The 13,428-nt window shown below is 34.5% G+C and overlaps 1 protein-coding gene and 1 long non-coding RNA gene across 3 annotated transcripts in view; one reads left to right on the forward strand and one right to left on the reverse strand.

Moving 5' to 3' along the window:
* The first annotated feature begins 450 nt into the window (after nucleotides 1–450).
* LOC133522520 (uncharacterized) lies at nucleotides 451–8,573 on the forward strand. The gene is made up of 2 exons (XR_009800066.1): nucleotides 451–4,171; nucleotides 4,204–8,573. It is a non-coding gene; the product is annotated as an uncharacterized LOC133522520 (long non-coding RNA).
* A 2,522-nt stretch (nucleotides 8,574–11,095) lies between these two features.
* LOC133522527 (b(0,+)-type amino acid transporter 1) overlaps nucleotides 11,096–13,428 on the reverse strand; it is a 61,356-nt gene continuing 59,023 nt past the window's right edge. For both annotated transcript variants that reach the window (XM_061857901.1, XM_061857893.1), the window contains exons 12-13: nucleotides 13,033–13,201; nucleotides 11,096–12,658 (exon numbers count right to left, since the gene is read on the reverse strand). In XM_061857901.1, the coding sequence (XP_061713885.1) occupies nucleotides 12,591–12,658; nucleotides 13,033–13,201 (237 nt within the window). In that variant the 3' untranslated portion in view covers nucleotides 11,096–12,590. The remainder of the gene's footprint in view (nucleotides 12,659–13,032; nucleotides 13,202–13,428) is intronic.

Raw genomic sequence — 13,428 nt, forward strand, 5'->3', positions numbered from 1 at the left:
CACTTTTGCATTCGTGTGAACCAATTTTTGAAGCACTTCTGCCACTCCGCCTGAGATACCTCCATAACGTGTTGTTTGAATGCGTCGACAGCATCTTCAGCGGTCGAAAATCGTTGACCGCGTAATTTATGTTTTATATTGGGAAATAAATTTAAATCATTGAGTGCCAAGTCAGGGCTGTACGGCGGATGACCCGTTAATTCCACATTTTGACCTTCCAAAAATAGAGTTGTTTCGCGTGACGTATGACAGATGGCATTGTCATGATCAGGGGTCGGACAAAAAGTGCGGATGACGTAAAAATGACGTACTTAATCTTGCACACAGGATGATGTTTGAGTTTGTATTTAAACTTCCGTGTGACATGTAGTAACAAAGTAGTATTAATGAAGTAACAAAATAATCGTAAATAAATCCATGGAATTAATAATACAGGTGGTAGGGTGATGTAGTGAATAAAATAAATTTCACGAAACTTGTTACCATAAGGTATAATTATTTGAAATTAGTTAGAACAAGTCTGTGGGATCCTCAGATAAATAGGTTTAATAGTCAAAAGTGGGAACAGTAGGTAAGATTAGCAGTATAGGTGTTTGTCACGTACCTCCAAAAACGGAAAATTGCCACAATATTCGAGTAAAGATGACATTTTAGAGCGTTTTCTTATATATTAGTAAATATAAATTTTAGCTAAACAATAACGAAGTCAATTTATTGTTCAGTCAGCGTCAAATACTTCGTAGCAGTCAAAGTGGCCAAATAGTTCGGTACACCATATATTTAGTATGGTGTACCGAACTATTTGGCCACTTTGACTGCTACGAAGTATTTGACGCTGACTGTTCATCTGTACCCCTAGTGTAACTGTGATCGACATCATAACGTGACGAACGCGTTTGCGTTAAGTGTCATTTTGTATAGGATTTTGAGGTTCCAAAACGTCCCGCTTGGCGCGCTCTTTCGAAATCCAATACAAAATGAGACTAAACGCAAACGCGTACGTCACGTTTGGAAATCGAATTTATTTACACTAGGGGTACTGATTGACAATGTGTCAGTCAAAAACGTACTTACTCATTTCAAGTGGCGATATCGTTTAATAAAGAGGTCAATAAAGAGATTGATAAATGATACGTGATAATTGTTTATGAAAATCAAAAATACTATTTGAAATCATCCTATAAGTGGTTTGACGTCATTCGCACTTTTTGTCCGACCCCTGGTCATGATGAAGAATGATTCTTCATCGCTGGTTAGTTTTACGAATTTGTTCAAATTCTTCCGGTAAGCAAATGGTCGTGTACCAATGGAATGTATCCGTTTTAAGGTTTTCTAATGGCACTCAAGCTACATGGCCATTAATACCGAAGAAGCAGGCCACCATTTGTTTCAATGTACTTTTTGCACAAGTAACTTTCGTAGGGTTCGGCTCATTTTGAAACACCCATACCGTTGATTGTTGCTTCGTTTCGGGATCGTATGCATAGATCCAGGATTCGTCACCTGTATAGATGTTATAAACGGCCTTTGAGTCACCACGGTTATATTTTTTTAACATTTTATTGCACCATTCGACGCGAGCATCTTTTTGCTCCTTAGTTAAGTTGTGCGGTATCCAACGCGAACAAATTTTTTTTACAGCTAAATGATCATGTAATATGCTATTAATGCTAGTCATATAAATACCCAGAGTCGCCTCTATCTCGCGGTACGTAACATGTCGGTCGTCCATTATAAGTTTTCGCACAGCCTTAATATTTTGTGGTACAACGACCGATTTCGGGCGACCTGCCTTAACTTCGTCCGTAAGCATACTACGTCCACGATTGAACTCACTAAACCAGTGATACACAGTAGTTTTAGATGGAGCTTCATCACCAAAAGTTGAAGTTAGTTGATCTATGCACTATTGTTGCGTTAAACCACACCGAAAATCATAATAAATCATAGCATGAATATTTTCATGAGTGAGTTCCTTTCTTGCAGCGAGATGACATTTAAAACCCGTCAAAAACAAAACACTAGCGTTAATAAGAAAGAAAAAATATACCGGCCAGTACTTGAAAAAGTTCAAATTTTACCATGGAGGTCAAATATACTATTTAAGAAGATTGTAATCCCGGTTTCCGGGTATATAAATAGCAGCCCTCGTATAGGGGTCTCGGCCCCGAATACGATTTCGTACCTTTTGGCGTCGAGACCCTTGGCCCGTGGGGTCCGAATGCATTTACACTATTTAAGGAATTAGCCAAAAAAATAGCAGACGCTACCGGCGATCGTAGAGCTGGCAGCTTCCTCGCACAGAGAATAAGTATTGCGATACAACGAGGAAATGCTGCCAGCATCTATGGCACCATGCCGCAGGGGTATAGTTTTTAATTATTTATTTTTAGATTTTAAGTTTTATATGTATTATGTTGTTGTGTTTGTACCGAATAAGTTATTATAATATGTAATTTTATCAGATTTTATTAATAACATTAAATATTCATAATCATACACAAAAAAATATTTATAAACGTCACTATTTTAAAAGTTAATTTAATGTATACCTACGTACTAAAAAAAACATGCCCAATATGCGCCATGGTCATGGGCGTAATGAAATTTAAGAAAATCTATTACGCCCGTAGGCATAATATAGCTCATTCCATCTCAGTATGGTATAATAACACCGGTTACGAGCAAGTGTGATGAAATAGTACATTACGATACAAGTGCGAAAAATAGGAAATTCGAAACGAGTTGCGAATTACCTATTCGCACATGTATCGTACAACGTTTTACAGTACATATGGCCCTTTAAATGTTCGGCACAGTAACGTAATATGCTAATTTTCGCACTAGTGCGCTAAAGTACCACCATATGTACTGTAAATATTATTAAACGAAAGCAAGATACTTAATAATAAGGGGTACAATTTTTCATAAAGAGGTTTATGTCGTTCTCTTGGATAACGGACGTACGTAAACTGATCTTTATAGGCACAACATGTCATAAGTAAACTTAAGTTCCTGCGTATGGCAAATATGTTACTGGCAAAAACGAGTGCTCAGTACCCCTAGTGTAAATATTTTCGACAGCGAAACGTGACGTACGCGTTTGCGTTAAGTGTCATTTTGTATGAGATTTTTGACTTTCCAAAACGTTCCGCTTGGCGCGCTGTTCAAAAACCCATACAAAATGAGACGCAAACGCGTACGTCACGTTTCGCTATCGACTAAATTTACACTAGGGGTACAGTTCTTTTCGTTGACACTGTTGTTTCTTTACTAATTACGTCTGTATGTACATTTGTGCCGTTTTCAACCAAAAGGGTACTTAGTGTCGTTTGTCAATAAGGCGCTATTTCCATAAAGCTTCAATTTGAAAACGTCACATTTACAGAATATAACAATAATAGCGGGGATCCGTTTAAGGGCATGCTACTAGTTTTTCCTTATCAGGACCCACTATTTTTGTTACACCATGTATACTCCACTAAGCTATGAGTACAAAAAATGGCTTCCAAAACAGTTAAAACCCTGGCAGTTTAAAACTGCATAAATTTATATTCCCGTCCTTAGCTGTGAATATAAACCAATAAACAATTTTCCCTTAAAATCCACTATCAAAAAAGTCCTGATTAGTCAATATTATCAAACTATGGAGGGTAGAGGTATGTCAAACCTTTTGAATATGGAAGGTAGAGTTAAGGAACAGAATCTCCATATACCAAAAAGTGTCCGACAAAAAACCATAAATGGTGGCACTACAATACCTAGAATACTTCAGAAAAAAATCTAATCCTAGACAGCGCACTTCACTCCGTCAATGACGCCTAGGTTCTTAGCTACTCTGGAGAGATTTGGAACTATTATTTATAGCTGACAGCTGGACACTTTTGCAATAGTTCTGCCTATGGAGATTCTATTCCTTGCCTCTACCTGCCATACTTTTGAGCGGGATTACAATACTTCGCATTCTCAAACTGCGCGCTGTACCGTTGAGTCGCTCGTGACACAATATACGTGGGGTCATTTTTAAACTCTATTGATAGTGTCATTCACGAAGACGCGTGCCTTAACTCTTATTGTCATGTTATTACTTTAGATTTGACAAATCTGCGCGTCATCGTGGATGACATGAACAGTCATTTCTATAGTTGTTCTAGTTCGTTGTTTATATATGGTTAAACTTATTTAAATATGCGTATCTGTAAGTTTGCGTTGTTTGTACACACAGTGCCCTGACGTCATAGAATGTTTTTACTGTCTGACATAAAGGTAAAATGAAATGTAATACAAAGCTTTAAATAAAAAAAGTTTGCCATGATTTGAAAGCTTGTTTTATACGGATCAAAACGTAATATAATTAGTTTAAAATTTAGATCGCGATTTCATTTACTACTGATATTCGTTAGATGCGAATACGCGTCTGGATAGTGAAAATTTTTACTTTAAAAAAAGGTAGTATAAATCAGTATCACATTAATAAAATAGGCACAATTGTTTGTATGTATGAACCTAATTTGTTAGAACGTTATTTTATCACCAGCATTTAGTTCTCCACGTATCGTGAACTTCGTAGTTAATATTGTGCAACATAGATGACAAGTATGACGATGTGTCATCTTATTTATCACTCGTTTTTGCGAAAAACGTCTAGGTAATATATAGCCAGGATTAATCTCACTTTATCGTGAAGTATACAGATGTCCCTTATCCAATGAGACACATTTAGCATCGTATATAATAATTTACGAAGTCTTTAGTTTTAAATATGTCTCGATACCATCAATAGTCTGTTAACCAGTAGAGAAATGCTGGTTTATAGACTAAAACAAAAATGTACGTTAAATTGACACTGCCAAAATATCATTGGAAACTGATCTAAGTAAATATTAAATTAATTTTACTGTTTACACTCACTGTGTCACTCGCGCGACATGTTTCGGAGAGCCTAGGTCTCCTTTCTCAAGCCCTAACAGTGCGAGCAGCGTTCACGACAGCCGTGCTCCGCGCGAGACAGCAGACCTAGGCTATCCGAAACATATCGCGCGAGTGTCTAAAAACGCGTGAGTGTAAACCGTAAAATTAGGTTAATGTTAGTATGTCTCACGACAGTTTAGAATCGGATATAGATATATTTATATTAGTAGTGGGCATTTTAATGGGAATGGTGTTGAAATATATCCATAAGTTGAAGCGTTACCTCTAGATTGATAATTCGAATCGTATTGATATCATTAAGCACCACATCCATTGAGATGTTCTTGTGGCATACATTAGTACTGCACCATAAAGCCTTAGTATGTGAGGGACAGACTGAACGTTTTTAGAATAAACTAGAGTAATTAGGCAGGAACTATTTTTATAATGCTTAAATAACCTTTCCACATGTCTTTATGGAATTGTCAGAAAGATAAAATTCAACAACTCTAAAATGAAGGGCTTAACTCCATCTGGCCATTTGTATACTTTTTCCTTGAAGGTAGAACCATCCTAAGTATTCTATTGTTAGTTAATTCGGGGCGTCCTTGTTGAATACCATCCTTGTGATGAGTTCCTTGTCATCCTTGAGATGAAAGGGGACAAAGAATGGTAGACCGCTCCTACATACAAACGTAGTCCCCATTTTCCTATTACATGGTTTCTAAGTGGCCCATTCTAAAAACAGTCAGTCTACATATGTGACCGCGGCCGGCAAAACGTTCCACTTTGTCGCTTGCCATAAGGACGTCTTGACAGGTCATTTGTATAAACTTATGACAAGCGACAAAGTGGGACGGTTTGCCGGCCGCGGTGACATATGAATATGCAATAATATTTAGAATAGACGTAATTATATTTAAATAATGTTTTTGTTTACATGTGCTGTACATCAAAATAAGCATTGGGCTTTTTAAAGAATCTGCCTTAGATAACATTAAGTACGAGGGCTGATCCGAAAGTTGTTAGTTGCTCCGGCTCTACTCATGCGTTTAAAATTTTATTTATACTATTGTGAGGGATTTTTCAGTACTTATTAAAGTGGTGTAAATACATTTTTAGAAAACTCTTATTTTTGTTTTTATTTTATTTTTACTTCGACGCGTCGAAGCCTAACCATCAGTCATGAAAATCAGTAGTTGAGACTCCATATGTGCTGTCATTTTATAGACAGTTTTTGTTAAAAAAAAAAAAGGTTTTAAGGTGCTACTAATGCCGAATCTCGACCGTTCTTTTACGTATATATCGTTTTGATTGAGTAAATATTATTATGATTTAATAGGTGTGTCAACAATGAGTCCTTTCATTAAAAGTAAAAAATTCTGATATTTAAATATGCATATAAGATTATTTATTGATTTATACATTGGAAATAGCAGATGTAAGATAATAATTAGTCCCGGGTAAATTTAAGTTCGATTTTCAAAGATTTCAATACGAAATTAATTTAATTGTGCCCAAAATTGCCGTTTTTCTAAGCAATTCGTAACTCCATACAGCTTTCAGTTAAAAATATATAATAAAAAAACTATTTGCATTTATTAAAAAAAAATCTGGCCTTAAGTAGCATTGAAATATCCCTCAATAGTATAAATCATTATTTTATCGCATGAGTAGAGCCGGAGTTATGGCAATGTGGAAAGGCGAATGCCTATAAGGGATCTCTTCCAGTCAACCTTTGAGCAAATGAGAATCAAAAATTAAAGTATGAAAGACAAACGACCGATAACAGTATTTTTGAAAAGTTTTCACTAAGATACTGATGCATGAAGGCGGTTTGTTTACAGAGAGCCTTCCGCAAAACGCGAAAATGGAAACTTCGTTATCTGCCTCTCTTTCGCTCGAATTTGCAAGAGTGATATAAATGGTGTTTGTCGGTAGGTCCTCAGTTTGTTTTAGTAGCGCTCTCAACGCAGAGTTTTGTGTAATATTCCTTATTAAAGCCCGAAATATCGAAGTATTCTATTTGACCGATTATAGTGCGTGTCATTCACGATGACACGCAAATTTGACAAATCTTACGTTTAATAACATGTCGATACGAGTCAAGGCACGCGTCTTCGTGAATGACACAATCTTGCTGTCACTACAACCTGTATGGCAGTAATGTGCAGGTACGTCATGTGTAGTCAAATAAAGTGTCAGTACCGGTCATGTCAACGAAAAATTGAAAACATTGTTCATTGGAATGCTACGCTCCTTTTATTGATGTAAATGTTTTATTGTATTCAAAATATTGTTTCTTACACCTTCTTTTTCTCGACAATCTTTTTCGGCATATTGGTGGTAAAATCGTTTATGATTGCGAAATCTTTTCTTCTTGTTTTACATCGGTAATATTCGGTGACTTTCGACTATTTCAAAAAGTCTCCTTGCCAATCATACACCTTAGTATTATATGGATGTGTCATACGCGTGCGCCCGTGAGGGACAGAACATACGCATTGCGACTTAATTGAAAACACGTTTTAACATTCCCGACAACATACCAACAACAACCTACGTATTTTGGTCGGGGTCATTGTTACCCACCATAAAAACGGTGGGAAACAAAAAATTAGAAGTAGGCAGAAAGGAAAAGTGAGACTATGACAAGGACACACAATAATAGCGCTTTCTCTGCTACTCTTACTGAAAGTTCCATAAGAGCATCTAGTTCGATCATTTCCCCCCTCCCCCATTTCATCTCTATATTCTTCTTTCTCGTGGTCGTGGTCGTCATGCCAGGGCCGGCAGCAAGCTTCACAATCCGTCGCCATTCTTAACGTACTTTAGGGTTTGTTATATTATGGTACCTCTATGTTGCCAGTAAAATAAATTACCACCACCAAATGCTAAATAAAAGCTTGTCAGGGTATAGGTGAAAATCATTGTTATTTTGTGAACCTGACTACTGGCAGTCACATTCACCAAATAATATTTATGTTCAGTAAGTACAATGTTTTGTTTTTTGTTATACTATCGTCTAATGTAAATTCTCGCTATATACCGCGATAAGTAAAAAAAAAAAAAACGATTTTAAAATAAAAGAAAAGCTAATATCTTCTCGTGGTAGTGTTTTAACCTTTTTAGTCTGATATAAAAGACAGAGTATCTAGCTCATTTCGCCGCACTTCGTGTAACTTCGTACCCGTCCCCGTACAGGTACCCGCGGCGACACTAGCACGCTCGATGAAAAATTCCAAGCGGTTAAAAGGTTAATTACTATGAGCATTAGGTATGTATTATGAATGACTAGGTTTTGTATCAAAATCAGAAACGATATTTAAACTTGCAAAAACAAAACCTTGTTGTCATTTTATGTTTATGCGTTAAGTAGTACATATCGAGAGAATTATCAACGTTTCGTTATCAAGTTATATTATAAGAACACCGAATAGCGTAAACTACCCTATAGACGGCGCGTAACCAATGGTTGGCACCTTCAACCATATTTTAAGGCAGCAGTGCTGACTTTAAAAATAGGCGCCTATAGCAGGTACTCGTCAGCACCTCAGTGCCAATCATTGGATGTTTTACCCTGTTGTATCTCGACAAGAATGTAAAAGAAACTCACTGTCAAATGTAGCTTTAACAATATTTCAAATAAATCAGTCTATGGATTTAATTGTTTTTATTTATCTTGAACATTTAATTTTACAGAATGGAATGGAACAGTCGAAAACCCGTTTAATTTAGCAATAGTGAAATAATATTAAAACTAACTACTAGTTTCAGTCATAACGTCAGTTCTCATACCAAGATGATTTATTGATTTAAAATTAATAGGTATATATATATAGAGTTTTTACATAAATTCCTCATCGTGCTCCCCCTTTATCTACCTCCACAGTATTTTTTGACAGCTAAAATGTTTTCGTTAAGTAAAAGAATAACACTTTCAATGTCTTTGGGTTAGCGGTGTTCGACCGGCGGATGACCTAAGTTCATGACTATTCCAAATTTCAAATCGATAGCTTTCGAGATATTTAGCCATGTGACAAACGGACGGACAGAGTCGGACCATTAGGGTTCCTTTTGTACCGTTTTGGCACGGAATCTTAAAAACAGGAGTGTTTGAATTTGAATCACATGAAAACAGGTTTTGAAGAGTATTTTAATTTATTTTATAATTACAGTCAGCGCCAAATACTCCGTAGCAGTCAACGTGGCCAAATAGTTCGGTACACCATACTAAATATATGGTGTACCGAACTATTTGGCTACTTTGGTTGTTACTAAGTATTTGACGCCGACTGTACCTATAGCGAAAAATATTTACAGTTGTGTGCAATGTAATACAAGTCAATAAGAAAATGAAAATTAGGGGAAAACTATAACTCTAGATCAATTATATTGGATCTTTTTTTATAATTCTTCTGCATTACTTGACATTATGTATATCAAAATTAACTGTTATCTTACTTAAATAATATTGGAAGTAAAAAAATAAAAAGCAAGAAAACCAGATCGGAAATAATAGACAACATACAAAATTGCAATTATAGTACACAATTGTATTTTTTTAGAGCCGGTTTTCACGATATTTTTTTTACTTCTAATAATATTTAAGTAATTAAGTAGTAATTTTGAAACACTGTCAAGTAATGCATAATAATTATAAATAGATCCAATATAATTGATCCAAAGCTATAGATTTCCCCTAATTTTCATTTCCTTATGTACTGCTATTTTAATGCACACAACTGTACATGTTCAAGGTTAGAGGTATAGATTTCAAATGGCGTTAAAATAAAACAAGATTTTCTTTATTGTATTTAATTAAAAATTTTATTTCATCAATGGTAGTGTATAACAATAAATATTTTTCTCTTTTTAAGAGATGTAGCCATATGTGTTATTTAATGATATTTTTGAGTACACAAAATAAACCCATTGGTTCTACCCATAACAATATCACATCGTTAGGCGTGTACTTTCGTGGGCCCATTTTTACTTTGTAGGTACTTCACTTAAAATTTGACGTAGGTGTATCTTTATAGAACATGTTTAAGTATGGGCCAAGAACAATCTGGCTAAATATAATTGTGTCTTTGGGTAATTAAAGATCAATTGTTTAAGTACTGTCTGTATACCTATACTTGTATATAAAAAATCTCGACGGATAACTTATCATATCATTAATAAATATAAAAAATAACATTGTCATAAAAACCATAGCCCTCACAGCGTCACTCTGCCCCGGTAAGGAATGATAGGACCAAATTATACCGATCGCAGAACTCAGCCGTTGAATAATTAAACATTATTAGTTAAAACACACTTTAGTCTTTACATGGGATCGTGAAACAGTTCATATTCTACTGAGAAAATCGTGAAAATAATGAAAACAGAAATTGAGATTGCATCCCTATGAATACTGTAGTTATCCACAAAAATCTTGCAGCCTTCGCAACCTAATATAAAAAAGTTAATCAATTTGAGACACTTTACTTGTTTTAATCTAATGTTCACTATGCAGATGAGGCGACGAACTACAACTATGAGTTTAGCACAATCACTCATAGTGACGCAAACAGGGCCTTAGCACGATCGAGATAAGCTTTGCGTCCCCAGCTGGAAGCATTCCTTCTAGAACCTTTGAGCTGCCGGGGCGTAATTGCTATGCCAGACTAACCTTGCACAACCAAACCTAGTCAATATTTACTATATCTAATGTAGATGAAAAAATACACTTTATCCGTTACAAAGCTTTATCTCTAGTTGCAGGGCCCCATAGGAATGATTCGTGCAAACTAATGAAATGAGCAATGCATTGATTCACTCGCTGTCTTCTTCGGTAACTAGGTATTTGCATAATTTAATGCCATACATTAGTCCCTAGAAAAGAATCCTAAATCTTGTATAAGCTATAAACTTTAAAACAAAATATGTAACATTTTTCTCTAAACGATAAACAACATTGGTAAAGTCAATGTCTATATTAATTAGGTATTCTACACACATATTAAAATCATATCACGTTTAAGATGCATAAGGACTTTTATCTTTAGCACGGCTATAGGTATACTTTATAATGTTTTGATGATACATAAAGAAAAGTCAAGCTAAGTAGGCACCGAGATTTCATTAGCTGATGACATTGGTACCTACAGGTGAAAAGGAACTCAGTTATAAGGTAATATACAATGCATCAATACTTTATTCGACATTAGAACCTAACACGTCATTCAGTCAAGATAACACTTGAAGATGGATCGTTTCGCTACAATGTACTTTAGAAAATAAATAGGTATAATTTATTAATGAAATGCAAATACGTACGGAGATATCAATTGTATCGAGCTAACCAGAAACCTGGAAATATTAATAAACCTGTTTTTAGGAAACTCGTTTAACATAATAACTAACTACCTACTAATAATATTTATATCGATTAAAAGTGTAGCAAAACGATACACAGTAACATTATTTATTGCTTTTCTTAAATTATTTTTAACAACATTAAGTAATCAACAATTACATTTCAGTAATTTTAACTACTAGCAAATTTATGAATTGAATGTGAATTTGATAGGCAGTATATTTACTCCTATTACTTACTAAGTACGTCCATAAGTTTTGTCAAAATATTTCTACATATAAAACAATTATAGGTGCATTTTCCTTATTATTCAAATATATGGTTTAAAAGCTCATTTAATGGTAAATTACTCACAATATAGTCTAACGTAATTTACTGTCTCAGTTTAGACCAATTTTATATAATATTCGAAAAAAGTCATTAAAAACCATCTCAAGAACACGCGCCTTAATCAGGGTGTTTTGATCCCTATTTATTTACTTTTCTATTTTATAATGGTTGATAATTCATGTTTGTTGCACAACCAAAATTGCTATTGTACATGTTTTACCATATTTACTCGTTGTATATATGGCAGTATTGGCAGTCAAAAATAAGCTTGTTGCTGAAAAGTACCCTAAGTTTCCCAGGTATTAGTTGAAGTACAGACTTGTTCGAGAACTAAATGCTGGCGATAAAATAATGTCCTAATAAAGTAGGTTCTTACTCGTACAAATATTTTATTTATTTTTACTCCCTTTTGTGATGCATAACTCGCGTTTAACAACAAGCACAATTTAACCAAGAATATAAATTAAATCACGTTCTAAATTTTAAGTTAATTATATTACGTTTTGATGAGTAATAAACAAGCTTTCAAATCATAGCTAGATTATTTTATTGAAACCCTTTTATTACATTTTATCAGCCAAAATCTTTGTATCAGAACTTATGGACTAACTAAGTACTAATGTTTTTTGCAAGTTCCGTTATTAATTTTAACGATTTGAAATTTATTTAGTTTGTGTATATATACCTGTCATTTATTACCATGATTTATTTTAAGGTTTAAAGTATTTCAAAACTGCATTTACATATTGAGAAATTTATATTTTATATAGATGAAGTAGGTAATCGTTTAAAAATCTAACCGGTCGTTTGAACATTGGTTTGTATAAATTTAAATCACAAAATTAGGTTGTCATTTATTGCTAAAAATATGTTTAAGTACACTTAATTCGCCGGCAGTCCTATTGTTACATCTGCGAAATAAGATTACGAAATATAATATATAACTTCCACAAAATGCTTTATTTATAGTCCAGCGTAGACTGATTTAATATTCAAATGTCGTCGACGTTGGCACCACTTCCAATAGCATTTGCAAGAAAACGGTAATTTTATCTGAAACAACACCACATATAAGAATTCAATGCGGAAAGTTTTCACGGTGTGCTACATTAATTACGAGCTTTAAAATGACTTTTATACTTCCGATCGAAAATTCTGGCCGAGTTAAGTTATCAGAGAACCAGGCGGTTTAAGTAAGTTCTTTAAGCACAGCCACGGTTGTGGTTATATCTACAATGACTTTTTTACGTAGAGTGAATTTTAACAGGAGATTCTAGAATAAACCTCCAAAATATACTTGAAGCTTGAGATTTTTTTTCGTTTCTTTGCAATTACAAATATCACCGAAGATTATCGACTATGATGACAAGTAGGAAAGCTAAGAGTCGACCAGAATTTCCGAACTGTATATTAAATTACTTTCTTACCCATGAACGGCAGAGAATAACCCCATTTCACGAAGGGTAGGTATACCAACATGCCTCCGAATATGAAACCAGTAGCGTACAGGTATTCCCATTGAGGCGTCTGGATTATCGGAGCTATTACCAAATACGTTGACACCAGAAGTACGATGTACGGTATTATAATGGGCACCTAAGAAAATGAAATTTGCTTTTTAATAACTGATTTCTTGTTTAACCCTAATTAAGTAAAGCAATTTTTATTACAATCTATTTACAGATAATGCACGAATGTACAATGCCAATACATACATATAATAAAAATACCTAATTAATCATTTAAAATGTGTGTATTAAAATGGGGTCTTTCTTCAGTACTCTCTTTCATAATTAGTTAACTGCAGAGACGAAAATACACTA

Source organism: Cydia pomonella, chromosome 1 (genome assembly GCF_033807575.1).
Source record: "Cydia pomonella isolate Wapato2018A chromosome 1, ilCydPomo1, whole genome shotgun sequence".
Taxonomy (NCBI): domain Eukaryota; kingdom Metazoa; phylum Arthropoda; class Insecta; order Lepidoptera; family Tortricidae; genus Cydia; species Cydia pomonella.